At 36.6% G+C, this 14,438-nt stretch overlaps 1 protein-coding gene across 5 annotated transcripts in view; it reads left to right on the forward strand.

Annotated features, from left to right (window-relative positions):
* The window catches only part of KDM4C (lysine demethylase 4C), a 157,005-nt gene that overhangs the window by 72,966 nt on the left and 69,601 nt on the right, over positions 1-14,438 (forward strand). For all 5 annotated transcript variants that reach the window (XM_084791122.1, XM_084791125.1, XM_084791121.1 and 2 more), the window contains 4 exons: positions 93-286; positions 2,783-3,018; positions 5,746-6,065; positions 8,098-8,206. In XM_084791122.1, coding sequence (XP_084647248.1) covers positions 93-286; positions 2,783-3,018; positions 5,746-6,065; positions 8,098-8,206 — 859 coding nt within the window. The remainder of the gene's footprint in view (positions 1-92; positions 287-2,782; positions 3,019-5,745; positions 6,066-8,097; positions 8,207-14,438) is intronic.

Consider the following 14,438-nt stretch of genomic DNA (forward strand, 5'->3'; position numbering starts at 1 on the left):
TTTAATTAAACATTCATATTCTACCTAAGAGCTTGGTATATAGTTAGCAATACATTTCACTGTTGGTTTTGTTCCATCTCTTCATGTTTCAGTGCACTTGTCGGAATGACATGGTGAAGATATCAATGGATATATTTGTGAAGAAATTTCAACCAGACAGATACCACATCTGGAAACAAGGAAAGGATATATATACTATTGACCATACAAAGCCCACTCCAGAATCTACACCAGAAGTGAAAACATGGCTACAGAGGAGGAGAAAGTTAAAAAAAGCTTCCAGGAGGTAAGGACCCTGCTACATCCTGTTCATAGTATGTACTTTCATGAAATGGATCATGGAACCACATGTTCTCAAGGGCTATTGTTTATTTTTGTTCCTATTATTCATATCTTAATATATTACTGAAAATTTGAGGTATGTTTAACTTTTAAGTTGATGGTAGCAGAATTTAGGAACAGGTTTTCACACAAAGAGAGTATTCCTGAAATTGATGTACATGGTGGTTCAACAATATGGAATATTTTAGAATTCTCTTATTTATTTATTTTAAACACATATTTGTGCTTTATATTGTTCACCATATTTTAAACAACTTTGATAATTAGATTTTCAACTCTTATTTGCTACCATTTAAAAAAAATTTAATAGTGATTTCTTTCATTTGTTGAGTAGCTGAGGTACTTTTTCCCCCTCATCTGTATGCTTCTTCTGTGGAATTTTATTCTTTTGGTTTTATCCTTTCTTTTTCTTTTTCTTTCTCTTCTTCCTTCTTCTCTTCTTCCTTTTTCCTCTTCTTTTTTCTTCTTTTTTCCTCCTCCTCCTTCTCTTCCTCCTCCTCCTTCTCTTCTTCCTCCTCCTCTTCCTCCTCTTCCTCTTCCTCCTCCTCCTCCTCCTCCTTCTTTTTCAAGACAGGGTTGCTCTTTGTAGTTTTGGCTGTCCTGGACTTGCTTTGTACACCAGGCTGGTCTCAAACTCACAGCTGCTTTTGCCTCCCTGAGTGTTGTGATTATAGGTGTGGGCCATCACACCTGGATATTGGTTTTATTCTTTTCTAAGACTCAAAGGAATTCAAGGAATCCAAATCATCCCTAACCTCATTATCCAAGATCACCCATCTCAGTATTTTATATATTCTTACATATGTATTTATTATATATAATATAAAAATATATACCTTTTCCAAATGAAGCTATGCTATATTAACAATTGAATGATCATATATGTGAGTGCTTTTATATAATTAAATTATTTCCTATAGCATAATTTGTAATACCTACATGTTTTTGGTCTCCTACAATTAGGACTGCATTAACTCTGTACTGTAGTAATACTATAATTTTAACATTTTGCTAAAAAAATGTGTTACTTATTTTGTGCTTGAATTTATTTTTTGTTAGTTGGAATGGTTGTGAGGATTAGAAATTTCAGAAAATGGAATTGTGGTCCCCCCCCTTCCTTTTAAAAATAGGGTTTCAACTATGCTATAGCTAGCCTAGAACTCATTATATAGAACAGGCTGACCTGTAACTCAGAGATGGATACTTGCTTCTGCTTTCCTAGTGCTGGAATTTTATATCTGGAAAATGTTTGCCTTTTTAAAAGATAGGTGGGTAGTACATACATACATACATACATACATATATACATACATATATGAATGACAACTAGTCAGTAGCTAATCTAAGGATATTAGTATTTCAGCTGTAATTTACAGCAAGGATTTTCAAAATATCGTTTGAAAATGGGTTCACTAGCTCCTGGACAGTGTTTTAACATTTGAAAATAAAATGAATTTAAAAGTGAAAGAATGGAGCAGGAGAGACACCTTTAGACCACTGACTGGTCTTCTAGATGACTCAAGTTGTCAGCATTCATAGGCAGCTAGCAACCATCTATAACTCCCATTTACAGGATCTCCCACCATCTTCTGGCTTCTGTAATCATTTCATGCACATAGTGCACAGATATACGTGTAAGCAAAATAACAATACACATAAAATAAAAACATCTTTCTTTTAAAAAGTACAGTAGTTTAGTGTTTAGTGTGTTAAAAATGTTTATCCATGATTTGTGTACTTGTCTATATATAAATGTTGTCTCAATAAAATGCATAAGTATATTCAGAATTTTAGAAGTAGTGGTCAGAACTTCTAAAGTCATTCAGGAAACACACCAGTCTGATGTTGTGAGAAACCTGCAAAGCAGCACCATAGTTAGGTGCATGAGGTGATACTTAGATTGCCAGTGTTTAACTAGTGTACCTTTCTCATTTCTTACCAGTCCTAATGTTCAGGAGTGTATTTGTTTTGTTTTTGATTTTTAGTCAGTGGCTTAAAGTGATTGTTGAAGGCCCTTTACTAATATCATATTAAGCACGTGTGACCAAAAAGAGTCCCTCACAATCAATCTCTGAGCTATGCCTGCTGCCTTGGTTTACATATGTACATTGTGAAATTACCTATGTCCTCAATTTATTAAATTAGCATTAGCAGTACCCTAATGCTGGTATCTGTATGTTATTTACTCTGTTTAGCTCATGTCTCTGCCTTACTTGATTTTATAGTGTTATTTCATGATGTATTTATAGTATGAAAATTCAATTGTTATAAAGTCGATTTAAAGCCACTTTAAAACCATTGTGGTTTCAACTTCAGACATTAATTGTAAAAAGTAAATAACTAAATTATTCTTGATAGAAGCATATAATAATAGTATTTGCATTGATATGTATTATCCATTGTGAACTTTTTGCTATGACCAATTTCCTTTTGTTAATAGCTTCCAGGGCAATAGGTCACTTTCTAAGAGACCTAAAACTGAGGAGGATGAGGAACCTGCTAAATCCAATGGGGAGGAGTTCTCAAACCCTGCCAAGTGCCCAGGGCCCCTCAAGGTCACTGAAAAGCCAGAAAAAACATCTAAACTGGGGAACACAGAAGCATCTTCAGAAGGAGAAGCTTCAGATACCAGAACACAAGTAGATCAACACTTACTGAATGACAGCAAACTCTCAGGTGAGGAAAGAGCTGATTATGCTCCACATGTGACCAGGGTGGTCAGTAAGCTGGTGTGTTACAATTGTGCACTAAGATATTTTAGTAGATCACCTAGCTTTTTCAATAACGATATAAACTTAAAGGATAATTCAACTATGAAGAAAAGTGAATGTTACACAATAAGTGGTGTGGCTCTAGGAATTCTAAAATAAACATCCTGTAGTGAAATTCAACTTAAAATTTACAAAAAGAAAACAAATTATGGATAATTCTGTTTAAAATCCTTGCTTCAGACTTAATTTTAATAACAAAATAAAGGATAAGACTTTAAAAAGGACCAAAAAATATCTATAGAACCAGTTTAGTATGTAACATCATTGGTTGCTGCTTTATATTAATGAACTTTTAAGTCTCATCTAACAGACATACAGAGGCAAAGCACTCATACACATTAAATAATAAACAAGCAAATAAACCTAAAAATAAATAAAGGGCTTGAGTGAGTCAGTTGTGAGGAGTGTAAGAGATAAGTTAGTGGAGGAAGATGAAAGAATAGACTCAGGTAGACCTCAAAATGTTGAGCACAGACTTCTATTGGGCTGAGAAGTTAGCTTCAAACACTGCTCAGTATGTGAGGGAACAAGGACCATCCAAGCAGGGTCTGTGAATCCGCTTTGCAGTGGAGAGCAGGAAGGGTGGAGGACTACCTGACTTTAGATAAACTGTTGTTTGAACTGGAGAGTGAGAGATTGCCTGTGTTTGCGACCTCTCTTCCACCCTTCCTGAGCAGTGTTCCCATTTATTTTGTTTTCCCTCAATTATAGAATATTTTTATGAAACTGCTAATCCTTTATTTATTTAAAAGCTACTTTAACTTTTTATTTGTTTGTTTTTCGAAACAGGGTTTCTCTGTGTAGCCTTGGCTATGCTAGACTCACTTTGTAGACCAGGCTTGTCTCTAATTTACAGAGATATGCTTGCCTCTGCCTCTCAAGTGCTGGGATTAAAAGTGTGAGCCACTTCGCCTGGCCAACTTTAACTTTTTTGTTCCTTTAATAATTGAGTTACTTGGTAATTCCTGTTAGCCATTGGTATCCCCCATATGGTATTTCCTTCAGTTCTGGCACTCTTCAAATCTAACTTTTCCATTACCTATATCTGGCCTCCCCATAAGACATCACATCTCTTGTATCATTACAGAAAAGTGCTTCTCTCCTAACTCACAATGATCCTCTCTGGTCCCTTCCTCCCCTCCCCCACTGTTAAGACAGGAATTTAACAGACCATATGATTTGTTGTTAATTTCTGAACAGAGTTGTGAAGAGTAGGTTGGGAGGTAAAAGGGTTGAGATGGTAGGATGGGAACTGCAATTCATGTAAACAACACAATTATATAGTATACATAAGTATTTCATAACAGGACTTGCCCATGGATTCTACCACTCTGTTTACTTAATCTGTTATGTCTTCAGAGATTTACACTAAGGGTGCCCAATTGTATTAGTTCTATCTAGTTCTTTATATTTTGATCTTTAGGTTTGAGACCTGGAAGAACACTTAAATAGAACACGTGGCTTCAGTATCAGAGCTAGTGACAGGTAGAAATGATGACGACTGGGCCTGGAGAGATGGCTCAGTGGTTCCCAGCAACTGCGTGGTGGCTCACAACCACCTTACTAAGATCTGGTGCCCTCTCCTATCCTGTAGGCATACATGCAGAGAGAGAGCACTCATACATGAAAAATAAATAAAAATCTTTTTAAAAAAGTTAAAAAAAGAAAAATGATGATATTTTGTGTGTTGAGGAAATACTTTATAATATCTCATACAAGAAAACATTATTTCAAAGCATTGTCCCCCAGTCATGTGATAGTTGAAGAATCACATTTGCCTAAGTCTAATGGCCCTTTACATATTGTCAGTATGCCAGAAAGGATTCATATAGGAAAGAATTTTAATTGGATCTCTAGGATTTTATATAGGCCATTTATTCATACTCTGTGAACTTCAGTGTTCTTTGCCTAACTCTTTTCAGCATTATCTATTGGAAAAAATTTATTTCTTGATGGATTTCAAATTGTTTATGTTTTGCTAAGTATTGTGGATTACCTACCTTTAATGATAATATGGATTAGAACAACCTTTTTTAATCTTTGACTCTCTTGTCACTAGAGTTTTGTTTTCTTTTCAAAAGAAAACTTGGAGCTGGAGAGCTTGCTCAGCATTTAAAAGCATTCATTGGTCTCACAAAGGATCTGGGCTTGGTAGCAGCACCCACATGGTGCCTGCAACCATCTACACCTCCAATTCTAGGTATCCGGACACTCTCTTTTGCCTTCATCGTCACTAAGCAGCCATATTTACTGCCTACATATACCTACTAGCAAAATACTCATACATGCAGGGTATAACAGTCATACACTGAAAACAGAAAGGAACGTGAACCTACTGAACGTAGCATGACAGTGAGGACATTTCATGTTTATGGAAAATGAGGACAATTAGAAAATATAAAATCAGCCAGATATGCTCGCATATGCCTGAGTTCAAACCTGGTCTATTAGAGTAAGTTCCAGGATGGTTAGTGATACACAGGGGAACCCTGTCACCACCACTACCACTACCAGAACAATAGCAAAGCAAAAAGAAAATATAAAACCAGTAATCACTTTGTAATTGTTCAGTCACTTTACTTAGTAATTATGCAATGCAATAGTTATTGTTAGTCTTTTGTTTGTTCCTCAGGAAAAAGCTGTACAAGTTCACCTGTAATAGATGAAATACAACCTGAAGGTGACACAACTGATGCTGTAACTTCCCCATCAATGCCCAAGAAGGTCTGTGACTTCATATCATTTCCTAGTGGCCATATAACAGGCAAGGAGTCACATCTACTTAAGATTCTACGGCCTGAGTCTGCCAAGATGTCTTCTTCCCTGCCAGAAAGTAATAAAGTATTGACAGAGGAAGAAGACAATGATGAAGAGGGCCGTGGAAGTAACCTGGAACCTGGGAAAATCCCAGAAGCTCCTAGTGAAGAGAGAAATGGGCTTAAAGTTTCTAAGGTACATGTCAGTATGTATTTCTACTGTCTTCATTGAGTTGTGGCCTGTATGCAAATAATGATGCTTTGTCAATATAGCTTATTACCTCATGTAATCTGGCTTTAGGGCAAAAATAAAGTGTTTACATTGTGAATTGTAATCATATTTCATCAGTGGAATATGATACTGAAGGGAAATACTCACATTTTGATTCATTGATACAAAAAACTTTTGTCCATATGTTGAAGTTTGATTTTCTTTCATTTTTATATTTTAACAAAGCAATATATTTATTTGGAGATTATGCAAGCTTCACTGCACATAGTACACAGAGAGATTACTTCTACTCATTAGCTACTTTTCAGAAATATTAATACTTGATAAATTTTATTTTGAAATATTAATCATATTGACATTTAGACAGTCATGATACAGAGTGTTCCTATCACCAGCACTGGTACCCAGGCTGAGATGAACTGCCTCTTGGGCATTATTGTCTTGACAATAGAAACTGCTATAAAATCAATTTTATGTAGTATTGGTTTCAACATCATGGCTCACATCATCAATGTTTTGTTTGACTCTTCTTAATCATATTATTACAACTGTATTTCTGATCATGTTTATTCCCGTAAACATACCTTTTGCCTCTCAGAAAAGTTAAGCTTGCCATGCTGGTTTTATGGCTACAGCCTCTTCTCCGCATTTCTCCATTGTTCTCATTCAGTGTTAAATTTATTCCCTTAAATAATGAACAGTCTCTTGATCAGGAATAGGTCGGGTGAGCTAATGCTGTGCTACCATTTTGAACAATACCAGTCTGCAAGGAGCTTCTCTCATTTGAGATGGCAGCTGAGCTATCTGCTGACATGACCAACCTCTTGGTTGTTCCCAGTTTACTAAACCTACTATGCGTCTTTACACAGTCTTTAGAACAAAGCACATTATAAAATAATTTCAAGCAGTCTATTTCTTAGTAGTCTTAAATATATCAAATGTAATTCAGTAATTTGATCGAGATTTCATCATTTTCTATATCATTGTGTGTTCTTTAGAAATATAAAATAAATATGATCTCAAGCATATTAAAAGTAAAAAGATAAAGTATCTCATAGGGGCTTAAAGATATCTTTCACAATTCAATGGTTTCAAAATAACAGGAATATTTCACTTAGAAATAATATTTTCTACTGAACCCATTTCTCAATGGAAGATAAAATACTTTTTTTCTTTTTGGCTGGTTTTTCTTCCTGGAGAGGACAAAAGCTGGATCACTTCCTAAGTATTCACATATGAAAGATAGAACTTTGCAGTTCTTAATCATTTTATTAGTATATAATGGTGGACTTAGGCTAATTTTAAAGGACCTTTGAAACTTTGGTAATTGTTAGTAAGCTTTCCATGAAATACAGTATTTTTGGAAGGAGAATTAATTGACCTCTTGGGAAAATGCTATCCCTCTTCCTTTACCTCCCCTTTCTCTCCCTCTCTGCCTCTCTCACTTTCTCCTTCTCTCCCCCCTCCCCCAGCCTCCCTCCCTCTGTCTCTCTGATAGTACTGTGGATGAAAACCCAGGGCCTTGTGCATGCTAGGTAAGTGTTCTACCACTGAGCTGCTTCCCAGCTTGTAAGTCCAGATTTTTTAAAGTGCTAATTTGTTAAAGAGGAAATAAGTACAAATTTTTTTATAAACATCATTATCATTTTGAAGTCTAATCCCCCCCTCCCCCGAAACAAATCTTACTGAGTCTGGAGAAATGGCTCAGTGAATAGTGTGTTTGCTATGTAAGCATGATGAATAGTTAGATATGGCTGCACAAGTCTGTTCTGGGAGGCAGAAGCAGGAGGATCCCTGGAGCTACTGGCCAGCCACCATAGTGGAGAGTTCACTGAGGCCCTGTCTCAAAGTGTAAAGTAGTGAGCTGGTAGAGTACCTACATCTTACATCTACCTGTTCTTGCATACACACAGGCATATACCAAGCACATGGAAAAACTAAAAAGAACCAGACATTATTCATGAGTATTTCTACCTCTTTTTTGTTCTATAATCAGATAATAGAAGACCAGCCAAAAACTACTAAGAGTTGGCGCCATCCACTTGGTAAGCCTCCAGCCCGATCCCCAATGACTGTTGTGAAGCAGCAGGTAGCCAGTGATGAAGGTAAGTGCATGCTATTATTGATACTCTTTTGTAATAGAGGGCTGTATAATTAACTGTAACAAAATTTTTTGTTTCTCAGGATATTTTACTCTGTGACGTTCTTATCTTTGAGGCACTATAAATAATAAATAATTTATAGGTAAAAACAATTGAAGTTTAGATATTAATGTCTTGCTTCATAGACTTTAATATTACTAGTACAAACATAATGTACAAACATAGACTTTAATATTACTAGTACAAACATAGCCTGAAAATTTTCCAGAAGAATCACTTCAAACCATGGTATATATGCATTGCTTGTATTTCCCCCCAAGACAGGATTTCTTCATGTAGCCCCGCCTTTCTTGGGACTCTCACTATAGACCAGGGTGGTCTCGAACCCAGAGATCTGCCTGCCTCTGACTCCCAGGTGCTGAGGCTAAAGGCGTAGCACCACCACCTGGCATTATCCGTACTTTTAACCTGAATTATTTAAATTCATGTAAGCATCCTCCAGTAAGAAACCAGTGTGTGTGTGTGTGTGTGTGTGTGTGTGTGTGTGTGTTGTGTGTGTGTATTAAATCCCTGTTATGCTTGATAGATTACTTTGATGTTATTTGGTGTAAAAACTCTTTTTTTATTAATTTATTCATATTACATTAGGTTGTTAGCCCATCCCTTGTATCCTCCCATTCCTCCCTTCCTCCTGCTTCCCCCTCCTACTGCCCTCCCCTATGTCTGTGACTGAGGGGGACCTCCTCCCCCTGTATATGACCTATTATCCTTCCTCTGAGTGCCACCAGGCTCTCCATCCAAGGGACATGGTCAAATATGGGGCACCAGAGTTTGTGTGAAAGTCAGATTTCCTTCTCCACTTAACGGTGGAGAATGTCCTGTCCATCGGCTAGTCTGGGTAGGGGTTCGAAGTTTACTGCCTATATTTTCCTTGGCTGTTGCCATAGTTTGGAGGACCCCAGGGCCCAGACCAGCCTGTAGTTTTCCAGGACCCATTGGATCCTTCTATTTCCTCATTCTCCCAGGCTTCTCACACCTAAAGAGTCAATAGGGTGTCCTCCCCTCTGACCCACTTTCCTGGTAGGTACAGAAAAACTCTTCTTTTAAAGTCACATATTCCAATGTAACATTTGCTTTTCTTGTTTAACTTGTTCCCCTTTCTCTCTGTCTATGTGATGTTTAGGTTATACATTTACTAACATTTCTACATGATCTATTCTTAAGTTTTTTGCTTTTTGTTTTTAAAGAGTCTTTCTTTGAGATAATCTCCTTTTCTGATAGATATTAACTATAGTCACCTGTCTTTGAGGATGGAGTTAAGGGAACAACATTATAGGGGTTCTTGTTTAGAATAAATAACACTCACTAGATGCATCAGCACAATTTTTTCCATTTACTGTCTTTCTTAAAATTTATTTTTATTTTATGTGCATTGGTGGTTTGGCTTCATGTATGTCTGTGAAGGTGCCTGATTCTCTGGAGGTAAAAACAATTGTGAGCTGCCATGTGACTGCTGGAAATTGGATTTAGGACCTCTAGAATAGCAGCCAGTGTTCTTAAATTCTGAGCCATCTTTCCAGCCCCCATTTTATGTGTGACAGATGCTTATATAGGAGAAAAGAACATGGTGCTAGTACTTCTCTATAACATAGAGTAGGATATTAGTTGAATAATAGAAATAAAGAGGCATACTAGCTATTGTTTCTGTGTATATCAGGTTGAGTTCTAATTTTTCTGTTTCCTTTATGCAAGTTAGAGCATTGCAATCTAGACAGGCCTGAGACATGGTCCTTCTGCTTCAGCCTGCCAATTGCTAGCATGACAGACATCATTGGTACTGCGTCAATTCTTTTTTTACCGCATTTTAGTTCATGTAGCATGAACTATTGTCCTAGTACTGTTATTATAACTATAAGACAAATTTTTAAAAATTAATATGTAACATATAATACTTGTTATTGATTTGTGGTCCTTGCAGGAAAGGGGCTAGACATACTTCTAAGGAAAGCTTTTTCTTTATCTGTTTTTCTTCCTAGAAGCTTATTTTTATGGCAGGCATTGAGAATTTGCCCAGAATACCCCCATGATTTCAGTGTATAGAGCTTGCAAAAATATGTAAGTGTTAACAAAGTTCTGTCAAATGTCTAAATTTGAATATTTTTCTGAAACATTTGTAATTGTACCTTATGCAACAGTTGCCCATACTAAAGACTTCTGGCATCTTCTGAGAATTGAGTTTTAAAAGTGGATATTTTTTCTCATGGCTAAAGATTCTAACACATCTAAAGTGACAATGGAAAAAAAAATACTGGGTAGTCTCAAATAAATTATTTATATCATTGGTCACTCTTCTTCCTTTGAATCTTAAGGTCATTTGCACCTTTGCAAGTGAAGGAACATTATCCTTATCTACAGGAATTGAAAAAAGATTTACTTCTCATTCAAAACACACAGTTTCCAGTGGAGCTGGTTTTCGGGATTTTCTGTCTTACCAGTTCCTTTAGCAGTATTCATATTAGAATATACATATATTAGAATTTCTGAGAAATTACCTCTTTAAATATCAATTAGTGTCCTCTGTGGGTAAATGACTTTTTCTTTTTTTTTAAATTGAGTCTAGAATCTGATCCTCCCATAGAAAACTATAGAAGTGAAAAGGACCAGAGTAAGGGTCAGATTTTCTGTCCAGATGGGACAGACACAGTGACATTTGCTTAGTCATTCTGCATCTGGCTCTGCTAGCTGTCTGGGCCTCCCTGCTTGGGAACCTGTCTCCAAAGTAGGGAATCTTGTAGCACCTGTCACCTAGGGTTATTATTAAAGTTAAGGACTAAATACCTCTAAGACTAAAAGTCCTCTGAACTTGGATGAAACCTAGTGTTTCTTGTTTCTGCTGTTAAGATGATAAAAAGAAGTGAAGGGATAATGATAGCCGGGTTTTCTAGAAACTGATGGAAGACAGAAGGGAGTCAGAGAAAATTCCCAGCCACTTGAGTAAGCGAGAACTGCCCTGGCTGTTCAGGAATTTACTGGGGTTAGATTGGAAACAAAGCAGTTGGATCCTTAAGACATGCAAAACAAAAGTTTTGAACAGTCCACACTTTACTTACTAATATACATCGGAAAAACAGAAGGAAAACAAAACAAAACAAACCGGTGGGCTCCAGAAGGACAAAAGAATTTGCTGGCCTGTCCCTTAACACTTGAGTGAAGATAGAGCCAGTAGGATAGAAGAATTCATCTATGAGGGCCTAGCTTTAAGAGTGAGGTTAAATTTTACTTCTTAACTACGTATAGCAGATTTAGAAGGAATGTGCACTCAGTTTCTTAATGCCTGGAATGCATTTGGCAGAAGCAGTGGAAAATTTTAATTTCTGGAAGAGAAATCTCTTGCTGTCAATAGACTCTGTTCTTACTTTTTTTTTTTTTGAGTTTGTTGATATTTTATAATTTAGGCAAGTCCTTTTTTTTTTTTTTTTTGGTTTGTCTTTCCTCTTATATAAAATGTATTACTTCGCCATGAGAGATCAACCCTGGTTCTTAACCTGTGATCATTTTATCAGTTTGAAGCATTTCAGATGCCCATAGGCGGTGTCATACTGTTTCCTCCCCATCAGCATGCTGAGGAAATTCCCTAACCTTTTAGGGACCTTGACTTTGATCAAACCAGGACTTGTGTCTTTGACAAAAAAAATTATTTTAGTACTGGATGGTATAAAGCAAAATTAGAAGTCTTATTAAAATATATTTAATAATAATTTTTATTCTTTTAAAATTTCATACATATATACAATGTGCCTTGATTAGTTCTATAAGCTAGATTTGGCCACCTATCTTCCATAAGCCTATTATAAGAGCCAACTCAATAGTAACAAGCAAAAACAAAAAACAAACAAACAACCGGCCCCCCCCCCCGAGATTTATAACTACATTGGGAAATGTGTCTGAGTGATCATCTCTGCCAAGATCATCTTCATAGCTTTGGTGTGAAATTAAAGCTTAAGTAGAGCCAGATTTATGCACATATATGTAATCAACATCAAGGTATAGCTCATCCCACCATCCACCCATCACTGTCTCTCCTGCATGGTGGTCTGTCTGATAGCTTATAAATCTGCTTTTGAGGAAAAGCTTTCCCTCTGGTCTTTGTCTTTTTCTTCTAACAGTGAGAGATTGTTGAGGAAGTCCCAGTTCCTGCGTGTTATCCCCCCTCCCCCACCTGATAGCCACAGTGAGGGACGTAAGTGTCTCTTTAGATATCTTCATCCCTATATACTGGCTACAATAACAGATGCTAAGGTTAATTTTCCTAAGACACAATTGTCATTGTACTGGCTTCAATTTATACCTTTTCATCTATACTTTTGTATATTTCTAGAATAATTAATACAGACAAAAAGATACAGATACCTATCTAGACACTGTGTTTACCCAAGTGTACAGGCGATCCTCTTTATAAGTTTGAATATTGGTAAGAGTCGCATTAAAGCACTGATTGTATCTTCACAGCCCTAGCAAGCTAAGGTTCTTTTTAACCCAGTTAAAGAAAGATATAATGATGAAAAGCAGAGAGGGGGGATTTAGTTAATGTGGGCACATGGAAGTGAAACAAAAAGATACAGTGACATGTCCTCACTACAGGTCCATCTTCCCAGTTAAAAGTTAAAGAGCTATAGATAGCTCAGCAGTCCTGGTCCAAGTATGGTCCCTCCCATCATCATTGTCTCTACCTGAATCTCTTATAAGGTCATCTGTCACGGTTTCCAAGCTCTGAGAAATTTCTACTAAAAGACAAGCCTCCCTTCTGGCTGATAGCAGGATTCAGTATTTTCCTTCCCTGGGCATGAGATTCCAAGAGGAATTCCAAAGTCTTGCTCTCTGTTGTTTCAGTATGCTTCTGTTAAGCATAGGGAAGGAGGGACACAAAGCGTCTCTTTAGAATATCTTCATTCCTGGTATCCCCTAACTTCATGTTCTTTCTCTGTTTATGTCTTTCTCAGGGGAGGGCAAAAACAAAACCCTCAAACATGAAAATCAAAGCAAAAAGTGCACACAAGAACACCTGCACATATTTAAAGACACAGTTTATTTTGTATTGGCTAACTTCTCCTGATCATGGGGATTGTCCTCGTGCATGATTGATATACCCTGTGTTACTCCACTGGGGGGAAATGTATTTTCTCTTTGTTTAAATATCTGTTGCAAATAGCTTTTTGGATAGGGGTGGGACTTGGTGTTCACTTCTCTCTTTCAATCTGTTTGAAACTGCAGGTCCTATGCATACTGCCACACTCTATGAATTTATATGTACACCAGTCCTTTGGCGTCTGGAAGGCACTGTTTTCTTAAGAGTCATCCACATTAGATTAATTTGAACCTAATGATGTGTCCTATTTTTATGTTTCCTTGACTAAAAGAAATGTTTAAAATGTACATTTTTCAGAGCCTGTTTTGGGGAGGAAATCTTATCAAGTTCTATATATTCATTCAGTATAACATTTCATGGTTTTATGTAAACAAGTGGCATTTTGTGCTTTATATAAATTTTATGATTTAAAGACATGGTTTTTAGCAGATTTTAAGAAGCTGAGAGTACCTAATTTTATAAGGCAGTATGTATTTTCCTGGGCTTTGCTACACACACATAACTTTTATTTAGGCATACCAAAACTACTTTTAATGCTCACTAAAAACAAAACAAAAACAAAAAACCTGAAAACAAATAGTTTTATTTCTCAGTTATGTTGGGAACTCCTAGGGGCAGGCTGAACTGTATCTAAGTTGTCACTTACTTTTTTTTTCTCTTTTTGTCTCATTACATTTTCTTTATTCATTTTGAGTATGTGAGAGTGTGTTTAAACAAAGTGTCTGTGTGTTCAGAAGACAATTTGTGAGCATCTGTTCTCCTTCCATTATGTGGATCCATGGGTGAACTCAGGTTATCATGTTTGGAGATAGCATGGCTCCTAGCTGAGCCACCTTAACTGGCTCATGCTATTTCTGTCTTTGGACTGTATTCCCCACTCTAGATATGCATGATGTTAGTGCTTTTACTTTGGTCGGATAAGACCTCTGCCTACAAAAGATAAGCTACTAGACTGCTAGTTTCAGAGAGAAAACAAGCAAGCAAACAAACTGGCTTATATATGTTGCTATGACTTTTGTTTTGATATGACCGTTCAGGTGAAAATTACATATGGGCTGCCATGATCATGTGAGTGGCTTATTACCTAGC

Source organism: Acomys minous (genome assembly GCF_964271855.1).
Source record: "Acomys minous genome assembly, chromosome: 1".
NCBI classification, from domain to species: domain Eukaryota; kingdom Metazoa; phylum Chordata; class Mammalia; order Rodentia; family Muridae; genus Acomys; species Acomys minous.